Here is an 18,229-nt window from a genome sequence, read left to right as displayed (position 1 = left end):
GTGTCTGCTTGACGTCTAGAGGGTACATTTTTGAGGGCCTGAAAAATGGGGTTGTGTACTAAGTTATTCCATTTTTTGCCCTGTTTTGAAAGCATTGGTGAGACTTCAGGAGTTCATAAGCTTCTTTGTACAAGAATTAATTTCACTTGCAACAAAGGTGGGTCCCTCATGTTAGAGTGACTTTTAGTGTTGGTGTGTTACAAGTCCCCTCAGTGAGCAGATATGTCTCTTCCAGCCCCAGCTGGAAATCTTTAGATCAGGCTGCAGCAAGCTGTGCTTTTAACTCTGGAGATTCATCCTCCGCAGCCACAGCCACAGCCACAGGTCCACAAGGACCTCTCACATGCACCAGGCTTCAGTAGTCATACCACCTTGAAAAACAAGCTGGATGAGTTTAGTCATGCTGTTCTGGGGGCCAGCACTGGCATTAGCTTCCCAAGCCCTCAGATTTTCAGGGCTTTGGTTTATGGTTTTCAGTGTGACACACTTCTGATGCAGCGTGCTCTGCATGGAAGGAGAATGTGTTATAATTCCAGGCAATGGAATGCTGTTTTGAAGGGTATTGATATGATATCATGTAGCCTCTGGCAATTTCTCTCTTCTTTTTTTTTCTTTCTTTTTTTTCCTCTCAGTGGTGGAATTCACTCTGTTATCCATTTTCTGATTTTGATTTTCTTTGAACTTTTTCTGTTTGAAGAGATGAATGCTGGAGTACTGTATCTTGTATAATAGCTCTTCTGTTGTGCCTGATTTCCATTCAATGGCATGCTATGGTGTTTTATATAGTGATGCAGTTGATCAAAGGCATTTTGTGTCATTGCTGGAGTCATTAGCGACTTCTCAGTATTGTACATCTGAACATTACGACTGTGGCATACCTGTGAGCTTTTGTCTGAAAAAAGTATACATATAATGAAACATAGCCCTGTTTTCAGGCTCAAACTATGGCTTGCTGAAAGCAGTTTCTTACCATTTTATTAATGTCTTCATGGGAGAAAACAACTCCAGTTTGTCTTTCTCTGAAGGTAGATCCCTTGAGCTCAGTGACCTAAAGTTTATGATTTTAACCACTTAGTCGTCATCTCCCTCTACTACATAAATAAGTGTATTCTGTAAGGACCGTGTAAGTTAGTCTCCTTTGAATCTGTTTGCTTTTCTCCTCAAGTGTGGAAGGATGTTTTTTATCTCAAAGTGAGCGCTCTGTTATTTCTACAGAGCAACATTTTACCCTCCAAGGACTTTCCACCCCAAGCATCACACCCCAGAGTGGTGTTCTTTTAAACTGAGGAACGTATAGGTTTGCAGAGATACCTCTGAATGGGGGAATTTTTCACTCCTGTGTTTCAAGGCTCACATACATGATGCTACAGTTATAGAGCAGTCAGCATTTCCCTTATAAAACCTTCTTTAGAAAGATGTGTAACTCAGCAAAAATATCTGTTCTAGACTGAAACTTGACATATAAATGGTATGCCTAGGAGCACTTCTTTTCCTTGTAAAAATGTTTCAGTCTGTGTTTGATGAATATACTTATGGCCTTTGTCAACTGCAGCTTTTTGCCACATTCTTGAGCTGTGATTTCACAAACTAGATTCCCCTTCTGTTGGAGAGATATCATTTTAACAACATCTTCCCCCTTATTCTCTTCTCTGTTTCATATCCTCACACACTGTGCTTTCACTTCTCAGCTCTGCAGGGCATAGGACTATACCTGCCCTGTAAAAAGATTATAGACAAGAGTTTCTTCATTCCTGTAGAAATGTATCAAGTGCTAACAGTCTAAGATTTAGGCAGAAAAAATACTGCACTTGTTTTGTAGAGACTTATTACATCTGAATGCCATGAAAATTTTGCATGCTTGAAAGATGTTCAGTCCAAGGAAGCAGGGAATTTCTTTTAAGATGAGGTGTTCAGAATAATGATGGACTTATGCAGTATTTAATGTAATCATTGAGAACAGAGGTTTTCAGGGTGTCCCTTGCTGATATCCAAAGTGAAAGAAGAAAACAAAAATGGGAAAGGAAGAGGTGGGAGGATTGAATAAAAGGGATAGAGTGGGAACTTGCATGTAGAAGAGACAAACAAATCTGCAAACAGACCTGGGACCCCACATCCTATAGAAGTTTCTTCCCTCTTGAAGCTGTGCAACTTCAGGGCTGCAAAACCAAAGGGCCAAAAACTAGGAAATACTATTATTACAGAAAGCCTATTCACACTTTTTGCAGTCCGCTTCTGAGTGTACTTCATGCAGGTTTTGGTTATGTTTCCTGAAAACAGGGCTTGGAAAAATTCTTCAACCTTTGTGCTAAAAGGTTTAAGTCTGCCCCTAATTGCATGTTTTGGGGAAAGGGATTTCCCTGTGCTACCTATTTTATGGTCATTTGTGTCTTCATCCAAAGCAGTTGCTAATGGTTATATGCAGAAGTGAAACTGTGAAGAAGCTGGTCCACTTCTCAAGACACTTCTTGCCTCTTCCTGTGTTCCACACCAAGTGGCTCATTATAATCACTTTGTCAAAATCCATTGGAAAATATGTCTGTTCCTTAATCTCTCCTGTTTTGAATATCTATGCCTCTCAATGAATCATAGAATCATAGGATGGTTTGGGTTGGAAGGGAACTTAAAGCTCATCTAGTTCTGAAGCCCTGCCATGGGCAGGAACACCTTCCACTAGACCAGGTTGCTCAAAGCCCTGTCCAACTTGGCCTTGAACACTCCCAGGGATGGAATGCACATAAGATCAATGAAAGTCACAGCAAATCTCTGGGTAGGATTTGGCAGCTGTCATTATGTTGAAGACTTATTTTCTGCAAGATACTTCTATGAAAGTCACAATTAGATCATCTCATTGAACCCCTTGTCAAAGAAATACCTTGGTTTTTCTTCTTCCAGGGACATTCATTGACTCAGAGATGAATTATACTTGGAAATCGTTACTCTTGTCAATAGTGAAAGGAGGTGGAAACCACAATTTAAGGGCTTGAGATGCTTTCCAGTGCAATCAACTGAAAAGCTCCTAGTGACATCAAAGAACATTAGATGGGCCCTCAGGGTGGAATTCATCTCTGCTCAGTGGCCAGCCTCTAAAGGATACACCATTTACATCCTTGCTCATGTCCTACTTGGAAAGCTTAAGTGGTGTTTAAAAGGTTCACAGGACTTGCAGCTTTAGGAGGTGGCAGTGACACTGTCATTGTCTCAGTCAACATCAGTCCCTACTGCTCTGCAATGTAAAAATATGCTCTTTGTTTTGTCCTTAAGGATCTGAGGGAATGGTGCTTTCCTGATCATTTTAACTAATAATTTATTAGTAGGGACTGAGTAGTTTCATGAATACAGAATTGAAAAAGTCTGGCTTCCTGCAGTTTGTGTTGATGTAAGGAAAGCTTTCTCCTTGGTTGGTGAGGAAAAGGTGGGCTTTTATACCTTTTATGCTCAAGATCTGAGAGAGTAAAGCCAAATTAGAGAGAAGGACGAGCAGTGACTGGATGCCATTGAAGGTAGGTTATCACCCTGGCTTATTCAGCTTGTCACCCTGATCGCTGCTGTTAACAAGGTGGGGACTTGCAGGCTCTTTATGCCATAGAGCACCTATTTTATACTGTTGGATATTTTTCTCTTTCATCAGTCTTGTTCTCTTCAGTGCCATGAGGGTAAAATGCTGTCTGGACACAGCTTAACTTAGTCCTAGTCCATTACAATGGGTGATCAAGATTTACTTTCACAAACAGAGCCAGATTCACCTAGCAAGATTAACACATCTCTAACATGCTGTCTTTCACATGCATGCTTAAAGGTTTAAGCAACATTTGATGAGGCCTAAGCATGCAATGATATTGTAAATATGATGTTATTATTAATTTATCAGATCACAGCTGCACTATGGAGCCTCAGCTGTAGATGAATCTCTGGTTGTGGGTTCTGCACAAACACACAAGCCCTGCTCCAGGAGTTCTAAGCAAAAGCAATCTAAATAAAGCAAAACTCAAGCAAACCTAACATTCTTCACCTTTAATGACACACTTTATGGCAGGTAGTGTTGTTAGGCTGCCATCATTCTAAACAACCTTTTGCTTTGTTTCTCAGACCGGACCATCCTGGTGGATATGGCTCTTCCTCCTCTGAGAGGCCTCTACATCCTGGGAACTCTTGAGTTCCCCAGCAACTCCAGCAATGTCCTGAGTGCAGCCTGTATCGTGGTGGCTGGAGGAACACTGAAAGTGGGTGAGTTGCTTGTCTTTCAGATGATTGGGGTTTATCTCTGTTCTTGATAGACAGCAAAACTGGGAAGAAAGACTGTGTGGTGTTATTATTATAAACAAGTTGGCCATCTAACGTCCTATAGCTATTTGGATATCTGCAATGTGGACACCTGGAATCCATATTAAGCACAGTGATTATCCACTGGAGTTAATTATCTGTTAATTTAATAGCAACATATTGCAAATACTGCTATCTTCACCCCACTGAAGCTAATGGCAGTAATCCTGATTTCATTGCAACTGAGATTGTATGTGATACGTATAAAAGTCCTCCCTACTTCATGTAGGGTTGCTTTATGAGACAGAAATTCCTCAAGGCAGGATCTACCTTAGTGTTCAAGGCAGTGCCTGGTGTCTGTGGGCATTGGTAAGACACTTTCTAGGTGACACAGAAGTATTTAAAGCCAACATAAACAGAGTCATGAAGAACCTCTAGAGTGCCTGGAAATCCCGCTGTGGCATGGAACTAGCACAGCTGGATTCAGCACATTTGTTCCTCCCATCCCTCCATACAGATGAGCACCAAGACTTCAGGGAGATGCTGCCTTGCCGCTGTTTCTAGTGGTTTTGGAGTCCCCAGTGTCACTGGGGCTGTTCCACATTATTTGCAAAGGATAGGATCAGTGTTTTTCCACACAGAAGTAATTACTCACATAATTCCCCTTAAATACCAAGGTTCCTAAAGCCAAGCATTGTATTTACTTACAGGAATTCTTAGGACACTGGGATCACATTGTTGATCACTGCTTGACCTTTCTCGAGATTGGTTTCATGAACTTTAAAAAGAGAATTTGTTTGTGTAATCACCTCCTGAGGAAGTCTGCTCCAATATTTGTTTGTTGTTAATCTCAGGGGACTGTTTAGTTAATACAGTACTGGCCAAAAGAGTTATTTTTCTGTCTTGTGTTTTTCCTTGAAAAAAAAGCCCTAATCTAGGAGGTTTATATATATACTTAAAAGAGTCAGTCATTTCTTTCTTACACTCTTTTGTAGTTTAAATATGGTTTCATATTAGTTTTAAGAAAAAGCATGTGTTCATTGCTAAAAACACTTATTAAAAAAACATTGAGGCACTTCTTTGCTGTACAAATTCCCCTCCAGCACATCTGTGAGTAGTAATGATATTAAAAGCTAAACAGGTATTTGCAGCTGTTGGATTTTAGTCCAGCATCTTCTGGAGAGCTATTCTTGCTCTTGTTTCAGCTGTGAGATGATAGGTGGGGGAAGACTCTGCAAGTTTCCCATATCTTATACTGGTTTCTATGCTTGCTTATAAAACATGGAGCGCATGCCTTTTTTCCCTTCCTCTTTCTCTTCCCATGTGTTCAAGGCCTAAAGGTAACTTCTTGGAGCCCATCTGTCCAATCCTGACTGTTCTGTGCCTGAAGGAAGGTTTTGAAGCCCATCTGTCCAATTCTACCACACCCCAAAGAAATCCTGACACAAAATAGATAATGAGACAGTTTAGTAAACAGATTTAATAAATGTGGACATCAGTACTCAACATTGCCTGAGCAGGATCTGAGGTTGATATCATGTGAGACAAATCCCCAGGTCCTGCTTTGTTTAAGTTTTCCATGCCTTGTTTTCAGCATAGTAATCTTTGGTCAAATGCTGTTGCTTCTAATTTAGTGGCCGAGTTCCAAAACTTTCTGGTTGACCTGGGTATTTTGTTCATTTAAACTGCTAGAGAACAATAATAAGTTTTAGAAACAAATCTTACTTGGACTTTGGTGTCCTTCATAACACTTGTATCTTACCTGAAGAAAAAAGTCAGATAGTTAAAGAAGACTATAAGTATATAGGAACTGAGTGATGATGAGAAACACATAACAATGGGGGGAAAAATCCGTGTAAAATTTGAGTTATGAAACATCAACAAGAACCTAAATAATTTTTATTAAAATAATAATTTGCAGGGAAACTGAAATGAAAAAATGAAGTGACTGTTGGGAGGCCAGAATTCTTGGGACACCTCTGATCCTCCAGGGCTTGTCATCACTTTCTGTTTTAAAGTATGATCACAAACTAGTGTGAGTTGAGATCAACAGAATCACTGGAAGATGTGAGATGATTAAAGAGGGTTGCAAGAACTCTGTCAGAGCCTTTGGACAACCCAGGAGTAAAATGTATGAGTCTATCCCCACAGTAATTTGTCCAGGTGCATCTAGCACTTCAGTGTTTTTGGACCCAGGAAGACTTTCTGATTACTTCTTCTCTGGTAATCTTAGCTTCCAGATAAGAACCTTCTCTTTTTCACTTAAAATTTCAAAGTCTGTTCTTTGATGGTGATATTTGCAATAGCATTTTAGAATCCATGTACTTCTACCTCCATGTGTTACTATGCTGTAAAAAAAAATTAGCTATTTTTCCAATTTGTAGGGGAAAGATTGAGGTTCAGGAAGATTAAGTGATTTGTTAAATATCACTAGCACACCTGTGTCAGAATAAGAAAAGAAATTTTGAGATCAACATCTCAAGAGTTTTTTTTCACTTCTCAGTTAGGATGGTTCCATTCATTTTAACCCATAAGTCAGCATTAAAACGCAGATGATATGCACAAAAAGTGTCTGTTCCAATGTTGGACAAAGTCCTCAGCTCCTGATAAGTCTGCAGAATACGCTGAAGTTTGTTTTACACAAATTGTTCTGTTGGATTCATCCTGAACTTCACTGTACTCAGCTTGTCTCTACTGGCAGGCTCTTTTTGCTTTTTATATAGAACTCATCCAGTAATTATCCAGATAGGATTTCTCTTTTTAGTCTCAACTTGTCACATTCTTTTTTTTTTACTTTTACATATCTTGTGATGGCTGCTTGTCAGTCGTGTCACTCATTTGAGGCAAGACGCCTAAGGTCTTCATTAGCTCAAGGCTTGATTGTCTGAAGATGAAACCCCAGATATTTCTGATGTCTCTTATGTTGCTGGTGGTAAGATACATTTAATACATTCAGTCCCCTTCTTCTCAGTACTAGTAAGAACCCCCATATTGGCTTCCCAAAGGATAAATCACTGTACTTCATAAAATGGCTGTGTGTTAAAGATGATTAGTGCTCAGCCTTAAACAACAACTAGGGCACAAGTGAGTTTCATGAACTATCTTTTCCAGCTTCTCCAGTACATCTATTGTGTGAATCCCATCTTCTTCAGCTCTGAGCTGAGTCTGTTCTTGCAGTCACATAGCACCCCTTCACAGCTATTCAACCTGTATGAAGATGGAGTACTGTTTATGTATTGAGATCAATTTTTCATCCCTCATCACAGAAAAAGTGGTTGGAAAAGTTCATTGCACCATCTGCTTCCTCTTCAGTAAATCACTCAGCCTCTGTCTGCTCTACTTTTACCTTTTCCAAGCTACTTATCTTTGAATTGATTGTACTATTTAAGGAAGGGATTCACATGTTTAAGACACTCAGATTTAGGTGTAATATGTGGTCATTGGCTTATGAGTTAGATATTTTGGTAGAGATCTAGTTAGTACAGTCAGTGGAGTCATTGCAGTAAGTGGGACTTGCCAATACAGGGATCTAGAGCAAATTACAGTCTGGTTTCTGTTAACTCAGACAGCCAGAGAACATGGAAACATCTGCATTAAGAAATCTAAAAGTAAGGATATGAATCTCCCTGGAAACATGGTTCAGTTGTGTCAGTATAAGGATTTTGCATCACTTTTGGGCATCCTCAGGTGTCCCACCTGGTCTCCAGCTTCTGCTTCAAAAGCCCCTCTTCTGTCATTGATCACTTCGTTATATCTGCCAACTTCACATAGTGGTTTTGAGGGCATTACGACTCTTAGATGGCATTAGACATCTATATTTAGGCAGCTGAATCCTATCCTGTGTGTCTTCCTTCTTATTCCTTGGATATTCATCTTTCACTTCTGGCTGCTGATTCCCTTCTGGCTGCTGGTTCCTACTCCACAGCTATCTGTCTGTCATCTCTTCTGTTCATTTGGCAGCATCACCTGTAAGGAGCAACCCATGTGATGTCTCCTTGTTTACAAGCTGCTTTTACAGGCTTCTTTGCAGAGTGCAGTCTGAATACCTGAAGGAAAAGCTCAGGAAGGAGAACCAACACGAAGTGACTATCAAGCTGTGTATAGACACGAATAAAAACTCCTCAGACTTTCTGGTGACAATATACCACGGTTTTCAAAATAATCTTGGATGCAGAAAACACAGAGCTGATATTGGACGTGGTCATGACAAGATACTTAGCAAAGTCTATTTGACAACTGAAGGAAAGGGATCTTATCCTTACTCTTATATGCAATAGCTGTTGCAGTGTCATGTTGTAAAGAAAGGAAAGGCTAGAAGGGAGTAAACACCCACTATTCTAGGAAAAAAAATGAATGAGTTTTGCTATGGAAAAATAAAACATAACAAAAATCTGTGAGGAAGGACATCTGGAATAAAACTAAAATATGAAAACAATGGAAACAGTAAAATAGCCTGTAGTACAGAACAAGTGAAAATCTGGATAGAAAAAATAATACCTCTCTGTTCTCTCCCTTGTTTTTATTTTCCTATTTTTGCACAGTAGGGTTTATGCTTCCCAGAGCTTAGACCTGATGAAGGATTATGAACCAGTTGCAACCACTATGCTAACAGATGTGTTTCAGTCCAGAGAGCTGGACCTCACACTTCTTCAGTAAAGTATGTAATCAGTGGTGACTTATACTAATAGCACAGGTTGTTTCTTATGCATGAGGTTATAATTTTTTTTTTTTTTTTTTTGCACTGTGTAGTGCATTTGTTGTGGTGCCAGCACTCCCTGGAAGAAGACCAGCTTTAGATATCCCTTGTAGAAGGTCATGCATCTGCAGTGAGGCTATTTGATGTGACATATATCATCAGACAGACAGTGAAGGCACAAACTGACTGTGCAGTGCCTGTGCAGAGAGCCCAGCTTGTACGAAGTTACAGAGTTGCTGCATATGCACCAACAGGTTGACCTGTGTGTGCACTGAAGGAACCCCTGAAATACCCAGAGTGGGCAAACCACTGCTCAGGAGCAGTGCTCAGACTGGCAGATACGTGTTGTATCTGGATAAATAAGCAGGTCCTTCAAATTCCAGATAAACTTTCCAGTTGGAAGAACATGCGTTTGAGGAAGCTGTTTCTATTTTCTGCACATCTCACCAGACTCTTGTGCCAGCTTCTAGTTTACTAGCTGCAATTACTTTTTATTTTCTGGTTCTCCACCAGCAGCGCTGTATTATCTCACCTTATGATCAACCAAGTTGCTCATCAATTTGATAAGCTTTCCAGTTGCAGTAGGAGTATGAACTGGGTTCCATTTCTGCATGTCCCATGAAGGATCGGTGACTGGACAGTTTGATGTGATCTTATGTAGGACTGTTCAGCTCAATAAAGTGAGGCAAATAACCTGAAGTTTTCACATCTGAAGTTCAAAGACAGGCACTTAAAGCCCATATTCTTCACATATGTGTTGCAGGGATTATTATTCCAGTGTTTATGGCAACTTAGTAGTTTAAACAAAACTGCTTATTGCAAGAGCTGTGATTTTATATACCAGTTACTTTGTAAGGTGATAAAACTTATCCAGCCGCAGTGACTTGGGTACATTAACTATTTTGGATTTCTCTATGAGTAAGCTGAGGTAGCTGTCATTTCCATATCTTTGTCCTGGTTTAACAGCAGCAGTCATTTTTTCTACTTAGTAGCTGGTGCAGTGCTGTGTTTTTTGACTTTCAGCCTGGGGACAGTACTGATAAAACCGATGTTTCCAGTTGCTGGTCAGAATGTTTACTCTGACCAAGGACTTTGTGAGCCTCATGTTCTGCCAGGGAGGAGGGGAAGCTGGGAGGAAGCAGAGACAGGACACCTGACCAAAACTAACCAAAGAGGTATTCCATACCACAGCACGTCATGCCCAGGATGTAGAACTGAGAGCTCCCGGAAGGGCTAGATCACTGCTGGGTGGGGGCAAGGTATCAGTTGGTGAGGTGTTGTATTCTCTTCCCTTGTTATTTCCTTTATCATTATTATTATTGGTGGTAGCAGTAGTGATTTGTGTTATACCTTAGTTACTAAACTGTTCTTATCTCAACCCGTGGGAGTTGCATTCTTTTGATTCTCCTACCCATCCCTCCAGGAGCGGGGGGAAGAAAAGGTGGGGGAGGAAGTGGACTGTGTGGTTCTAATTTACAGCCTGGGCTTAAACCATGCTCAGTTCTGATGAACCGTTCTGTAGGGTTGTATTTAGAGTAAGCCAAAGTGTGTATCTCAGACCTTACTTTGCTTTTCCCTTTCTATCCCTTTGCTCTCCATCCAATCACAATACCTTCTCAAGACCTGCCATCTTATATTTTGAATATTCTTCACTTTCTTTCCTAATTCTTCACATTCAAATCATTTCTGATTTTGCTGGCCCATGACTTTAATTGGTTTTTGCCCATTTCTGTCAGCTTCTCAATTACTTTCAGTATCTTTACACTGCTTTGGGTCATTCATAAAATGTTGCATACCACGGAGCTTCCAAGACCAGACCTATATGAATCAATGCCCCCATTTTAATAAGTCAGTCTGTAAATTAATGTGTGCCATGTTCGTGCTGTACCAGTGTAGTTCATTAATCAGAAAGTTTGGTGCTACTAAGTCAAGTGCCTTGGAGAAGCCAATTATATTATATCAAAGCTATTATCTTTATAAACTAAACCTGTAATCTCATTAGAAGATGATAACAAGAAAGTTTCACAGGACCTTTTTTTCTATAAATCCAGGTTGATTGGCATTAATTATATCATCCACCTTTAATGATTTATTAATTATGTTCAGAGTTGGACATTCAATTTTTATTTATTTTTCCCCTAGAATCAGTGTCAATTTGACAGGCCTGTGATTACCTGGGGCTTTTACTTTTATCTTTGTTTGAAATATTGGCACAATATTAGCTTACTTCAAGTGCTCTGAGACATCGTGAGCAATCTCAAACTTGCTGAAAAGTCCACCTTAATAGTCCAATGATTTTCTGGGCCACTTCTTTTGTAGCGGTTGTGTTGAAGCTACTGAAATCTATTGATTTAAATCCATGGAACTATTTATGGAAATACGCAGGTATTCAGATTATTTTTGTTCTAAATATACTTCAAACAAGTCAATTTTTTTTGCTTATAGATACCTCCCATGTTCTTTTGTGTCATATACCATTTGCATTTTCCAGCCACTGAAACATTTCTGTGAGCATTATCTTCCCACTTTTTTATTTCTTTTGTAAAAATTTAATATGGTGATGAGATATTAAGAACAGTTTTATTATAATTTCTTTTTTTTTGTCACTCTGATTGCATTTTGTGTTTGTGTGTTTGTTTTTTCTTTAATGAGGGTAATATTCCTTAACCTATTATCATGCTTTTTATCATTAAAAATCACAAATTTTTATCTAATTGCAGATATAAGTCTCTTAAAAGAGTGATGGTGTCCAGTTCAAACCTTTAGAATTCACATTTCCAAGCAATTGTCTGTGACTGTTACGCCTGAAAACCTACTTAAAAATGGTTTTAAAAATGAGCTGAGAATTCAATAAACCACATAACTATTTATAATTGATTTAACTAGAAGAAACAGTAAATGCTTTGTAACCAGGAGTAGAACAATAATACCAATAATAACACCAACAGTAATTCATAATGATAATTAATAATAATCATAGAATCATAGAATAGTTAGGGTTGGAAAGGACCTTAAGATCATCTAGTTCCAACCCCCCTGCCATGGGCAGGGACACCTCACACTAAACCATGACACCCAAGGCCTCATCCAACCTGGCCTTGAACACCACCAGGGATGGAGCATTCATAACCTCCCTGGGCAACCCATTCCAGTGCCTCACCACCCTTACAGTAAAGAACTTTTTCCTTATATCCAATCTAAACTTACCCTGTTTAAGTTTTAACCCGTTACCCTTTGTCCTGTCACTACAGTCCCTGATGAAGAGTCCATCCCCAGCATCCTTGTAGGCCCCCTTCAGATACTGGAAGAGACATCATCATGATTAGGAACTGGTAATTGTGAATAACATTGTAAATTCAGTATAAAGGTCTCCAGAGTTTTTTGTTGTCTTTCTTTAGTCTTCACTGTAGCTAATAACTTTATCTTAGGGGAGAAGGTTGACCCAAGGATTGTGAAAGGTATATTCAGGCTGAATATTTTAAATCATAACTTGCTGTGACAGTGAAGGAGGAAAACAGTCACTCTATACACAAAAATAGACACAAATGTCTACATAGTTCTGTTACTTTCAGTGGATATTTGTTTAACCTAGTGCATCAGTGGTGAAAGTGCTTATTACTAGTTTTGCTTTGTGAAAGCAGTATTTGGTGACAGCCCAGTTCCTGTTTTTTTTGTGTTCAAACCACAGTTATGAGAGTTTAAAAAAGAAAGTCAAACATGGTTTGGATGGATGATGGACACTGCAAGACTGAATTCCCTTCATGTCCCCAGAGAAGATATGAGCTCACTGGTGTGAGATATATTAAATGGAGAGTATGCAAATCCTGTACTGCTTGTCTTTTACCCATTTAAAAAGCTGTAAAGAGAATCTAAATATCCACAGATATTGTCAGACACTGGTGGGGAACAGTACATTTTTTACTTATTTCACTTATTTAAAAATGCTTTTAAAGAGAAATATTTCTTTAGGATACAAAATCAGCTTTCCTTTCCAAACTAGTAATTTTTAAATAGTAAAAGAATGTGACAGGCCAACTAATTTTGTAGAGATATGTATATATTTTTTAGTTCTACATCTGCTGCAGTTTTCTGTTGCATAATTGATTTAATCTCTAATTTTAAAGGAACGCTGAACTCTTTTACTGGACTCCACATACATTTCTCCAGGGCAAAAGCTGTCCTACTTTATCCTCCTTAGTGTCTGTTTAGTGCTGGGACATTTTCTCCTGAAGCTGTAAACTACTCTTGGTGAAACAAATAAAGTCAAATTTGGAATACAGTTCACTATACAGACTTGCCACCACAAGATAAGAGCACACCATCACACACCAAAAATTCTTGGGCATTTTCTTCTCCCTTACTCTTTTCCCTCAATATTTCAATTGGTAGGAACAACTGTTTTATTCAGCCTGGTTGAAGAACACATTACATGGGACCTGGTGAAATGGTAAAGGACCAGAAAGGCAAAAATAGGCTGAGGAGAGAAATTTAGACCCCTACATTTGGATTCATGCACCCCAGTTACCTCTGAATTTCAGCATTACAAAAGACATTGATATCTTTCTGGTGAGTTGTTGCTGTTCTGTCTTTGTTGCAGGTTCTATTCATCATCCCTTAGAAAGGGATTTAAAGCTGCTGGTCCTTCTTCGAGCATCTGAAGGGATTTACTGTGATCAGCTAGAGGAAATAAATGTCCACCCGGGGAGTATTGGTATGTAACATGAGTTCAGCTTTTCACAGGAAACCAGTCTTAGGCAACAGCCAAATCTACCACTGTTAAGCCTGTTGCAGTGTCATATAGGAAAACATCTAATAAAAGTACACACTTTTTTTGATCTAAAAATTTTAACTTTCACCAGGTCAAGTCCTGGATTTTCTGTGGAGGACTTTGTTTAGGCAAAATTTGACAGAAGTGAGAAACTAGATGTCAAATCCTGAGGTCTTTATATAAGAAACTGGAGATGACTTAAAAGACGCATGTGCAAGGGTTTTTGTTGGTTGGAGACTTGAGATTTGTAGAAGATAGCTGTCAAAGTTGAAAGTATTAAAACTAAGATGACCTTGCTAAGTGGAGAGAAATGCATATTGCTTTGATCTCAGTCATCTTTGGTCTCTCTTAGGATGAAAAAAATTACCCTCAAATTTCAAGGCTAGCATGATGAGCTTAAACTTACATAACTGTTTTTAAATGCCTGTCTTAAGTGAGAGTAATTGCATCCAAGACCTACCACATGGACCCAAATGTACACATTTAAATATTTCCAAGCACTTAAACACACAGAAAAACTGGCAGAAGAAGGTTTATGTTAACTTGTACTTGTTCTTATATAGTTAAGGTTAAAGAAATAAGTTAACTTTTTTGGGTTTGCATGTTTTAAAATGTTTTAAACACTAGGTGAGTATTGCAGGGTTTTATTCACTGAGGAACTCTTGTAAAGACAGTAGAAACTCAGAATTCTAGCAAGAGAAATTGCCTGGGCAAGATTTGTAGAATATTAAAGAAATTTAGAGAAAAATATGAATAAATAATTAAAAATTCCAAATTAATTTCTGATGATGACATTGAGAAACTATTGCACACATTGATCAAACAATTACAAACTTCTAGCAAATAACTAAGCGTAATGTTTGGAAAGCAAGACAGACACCTAACTGACAGAGGAAATGGATTTTGAAGGGGTTTTAAAGTCTAGATTACTGAGGAGTTCAAGTATAACAGTGGCTAGCTATTTAACTTCCTATGATTTTAGTGTCTAGAAAAGAAAATAGATGCATTGCTGCAGCTTATCATACTATCATGTGAGACTTCACAACTATTCATGCTATCATTTTAAACCACAGCAAATGCAATATCATGGAAGCTATTTTGAAAGTCTGTTTTGGTGGGATAGTCAGGGTTGCATTACCTGTGCTTGCTGCAGTCTTTTTTTGGAATATAGTTGCACAGTACATCATGGAAAAAAGCTGTCTGCGGAGATTAGCCCAAGCAGTAAAACAGGTTCGCTAAACATTTGAAGCACAACTCCTCTACTATTAGAGATGTAGGACAAATGCTGAACTGACACAAATGAAAAGATTTCAGATCAGGTCAGCAAATTGGAACAAAACATTTCAATGCAGGAAATCAGATTTTTTTTATGTTTCAAATGTAATCTTCTTGGAGTATCTGTATGAAAATTTTATGTACCTTAACTTTTTGCCATGGTTTTGGATTTCCTTTCCAGAAAAAAATGGTGGGGTTTTTTTGGTTGGTTTTTTTTTTGTTTGTTTGGTTTTTTCCACAGATAAGAAATATAAATGAGTAAATTTTGGTATCTTTTGTTCCTGGAGTTTTTACTGAATTTTTCTAATTCTGTAGATTTTTTTCAGGTTGATACCTTTGTAATTCTAATTTGAGTTAATGAGATTTCTATGGTACAATCCTCTTTCTTGTTTTTACATGTGATGGTAATTTTATTTTATTAATGGTTCATTTCTAGTTCACTTTATTTTTCAGGTGGAGGCTATGTGCTGTTCTTACACTTTTCATAAAATATAGAAGCATGCTTTAATAAATATAAAGATTCCCTTGTATTTAATTATTAGTTCAGTTCTTCTCAAGTCTCTCCCCTAAAATTTGAACTTCTGCTTCTGCTTTTTCCAGGGGTTTATGGACAGGTGCAAATTTATAGTGCTTATCCTAAGACATCTTGGACACATCTTGGAACTAATGTTGCTCCTGGCAATGAAAGGTGGTATTTTTCCCAAATATACCTCCAAATATTAAGTTTTGGCTCCTGACCGTATTACTAGCATGTTCCTATGAGTTGCATTACTCTTTTCTTTTTAAAAGAACAGCTATATTACTTCTTGCAAGAAAATAATACTATTTTTAGATTAACTTTAATTCTAAAGAAGAATTAATTTGAGATTTCCTGCCTGCCTGACTGCCTCTCTCCGTTCCTTCCTCCCTTCCTCCCTCCCCTCATTTTTTCTCTCCCTTTCTCCCTCCTTCTTCCTTCCTATCACGTCTACAAAGTAATGTCTTAGATATCCTGGAACACTTTACATAGCAAGAGGTACTTTTCTTTAGGGAATCAAATATTGCTCTACGTGCCAAATTCGGAGAGAGATGAATTGCCTTCCACCCACTACTAGCTGTACCGATAAACTATAGTGGAAGCTTAAATGCCAAGGGCACACATACACACACAAAACCCTACAAGTGAACACTTACATTTTGTTGTCCAAAGAAAGTCCAAAGCTGACTTTCAGCTCTGTAGGATATTCCTAGCACCAAAAATGGTCTGACACATCTCTGGTATGCAACTTACTTGGGCCATGCAACTCTGTACTGGGACTGTATACCTTGTTAATCAATGGTGTGAAATAGACATTTCAGGATTAATTTCCTCCCACATATGTTAGACATCTGCTTTTGAAGAAAGCCCTAAAGCTGTTTTTCTTAGAGCATAGTCTGTGGATTCTATCTGAGATCTGCCTAGGCAATGCTGTTGTGAAGTTTTTCAAGGAAATCTAACATAACTCTCAGAAATGTAATTACATTAACTTAGTAATTTGGCATTACAGAATTTTTGTGGAGGACAAAGTAGACTGGAGTCATGGTGGAGCTATTGTGATCAGTTCTTCCTCCTACGAAGCCCACCAAGCTGAAGTCGTTACACTTAAAGAAGTAAATGGTCATAACATAAAAATTAATGAACGCCTTCTACACAGACATATAGGTAAGGAATCTTTCTTTCCATTTGAAAGAGCTTTTTTCTGAAGCATTTACTTTCCATTTCATATTGCAACAAGATCAATTTTACTTTATTGAGGTCTCTAAATTTCTTTCTCCGTATGCCTTTTTCTCATCATTTTGATACTGAAAACATGATGTTCAAAATTTCACCGAATGGCTGATGTTAACATGAATTTCTGGAAATAGAATGAATATAGTGCTGAATATTTTTGGAAAACGTCCTGGTGTTTCATGTTTTAAGTAAACTGATTAACATAGAGAGAATGTCACAGATTTTAAAGGGGGAAGAAAGTGCAGGTTTTCTTAGGCCATTTGCATATTTTTTGTTCTGTGGCAAAAACTGAAAAACTGAAACAAATCCTTTTTTTAAAAAAAAATCAAAATAATTAAATTCAGTGAGTTTCAGTTCCATGGCATGAAACTAATGTATCTGTAATCTAATATATAACTAAACATAAAATTTGTATATAGCTTTATTTCCTCTGTAGATTACACGGAATCTGTGTTTCAGTGGAAAGAGAGATGCACTGTTGATAATTTATTTAATTTTATTTAAACCTATAAAGTAAATCTCTTACCATCTATTAAAAAAAATAGAAGAATTTTATTAACAGGTCAAATTCAGAAGCTCAAAACTCAGGATTTTTGTTATGCATAGCAATTTTTTTTTTCATTTAGTCTTTATTCAAGGTAGTAGCACAGAATTTAGTATGATGGATAAACAAGTTCAGAGCTATCGTGTATTTTAAATGGCTTTACCTGCAAATGAAAGTTCACTTGGCACTGAGCACTATTCTGCAGTTATCCATAGTTTTAGTTGATAGTAGCCTCCTTTTCACAGTTTTGTATGAAAATTGCATTAAAAAAAAAAAATAAAAAAGATAGAAAGGAAAGAATGAAACCTGCCAGTCAGTCTTGGAGCCAGAGAACAGATATAAGTGTATCCTGAGATGAAACGACTGCATAACATTAATTACTGCACCAGTTGTTAGATGTAACTGCATAGAAAAGATCTGATGGGAGAATTAAGAGCTACATAAATTACTGCAATTCACCTGGGCAAATGTGATATCTACAGTATGTGTTTGCACATGAGCTAGTCATTCTCAGCTCCCTTGGTAATTAAAGCAGAAAAATACATACAGTTCACTTCTATTTCATCTCCCCCTAAGCAGATGTATAAAATAGATAACAAATTACACTTGAGAATTGCCTAATGCTCTCCATTGTACATAAAACCAGTTTGGGTAGCTAAATCATGGCTGTAGAAATCTAAAGTCACCTGAAATTGATTCAAATCTAGACATCTGCGTAAACCTTCTCAAAAGTCTCATTTAGAAAGCCTTTATTTAGAAAACACACACAACCAAGACTCTGTAGCAAATTGGGTTTAAGCATTGTCATTCACGGAAACCAACTCTACAGTGTACTGAAGAATAGCTCCAGCACATATAACTTAGAAAAAAATGAAGTGTGAAGCTGTTCGTTGATTTGGCATACTGCAGGGAAAATGTTTAGCACCTTCTTTTTCT

The 18,229-nt window shown here is 38.0% G+C and overlaps 1 protein-coding gene across 1 annotated transcript in view; it reads left to right on the top strand.

The window, feature by feature from the left end:
- PKHD1 (PKHD1 ciliary IPT domain containing fibrocystin/polyductin) overlaps positions 1 to 18,229 on the top strand; it is a gene marked incomplete at both ends in the record, with an annotated part of 251,755 nt that overhangs the window by 164,301 nt on the left and 69,225 nt on the right. The window contains 4 exons of the mRNA XM_080615087.1: positions 4,087 to 4,224; positions 13,554 to 13,667; positions 15,600 to 15,687; positions 16,526 to 16,680. Coding sequence (XP_080471213.1) covers positions 4,087 to 4,224; positions 13,554 to 13,667; positions 15,600 to 15,687; positions 16,526 to 16,680 — 495 coding nt within the window. The remainder of the gene's footprint in view (positions 1 to 4,086; positions 4,225 to 13,553; positions 13,668 to 15,599; positions 15,688 to 16,525; positions 16,681 to 18,229) is intronic.

The sequence above is a fragment of the Psittacula echo genome (assembly GCF_963264785.1).
Source record: "Psittacula echo genome assembly, chromosome: 4".
In the NCBI taxonomy this organism is placed as follows: Eukaryota; Metazoa; Chordata; class Aves; order Psittaciformes; family Psittacidae; genus Psittacula; species Psittacula echo.
Note: the sequence above shows the minus strand (reverse complement) of the source record. Positions and strands in the feature narration are given on the sequence as shown.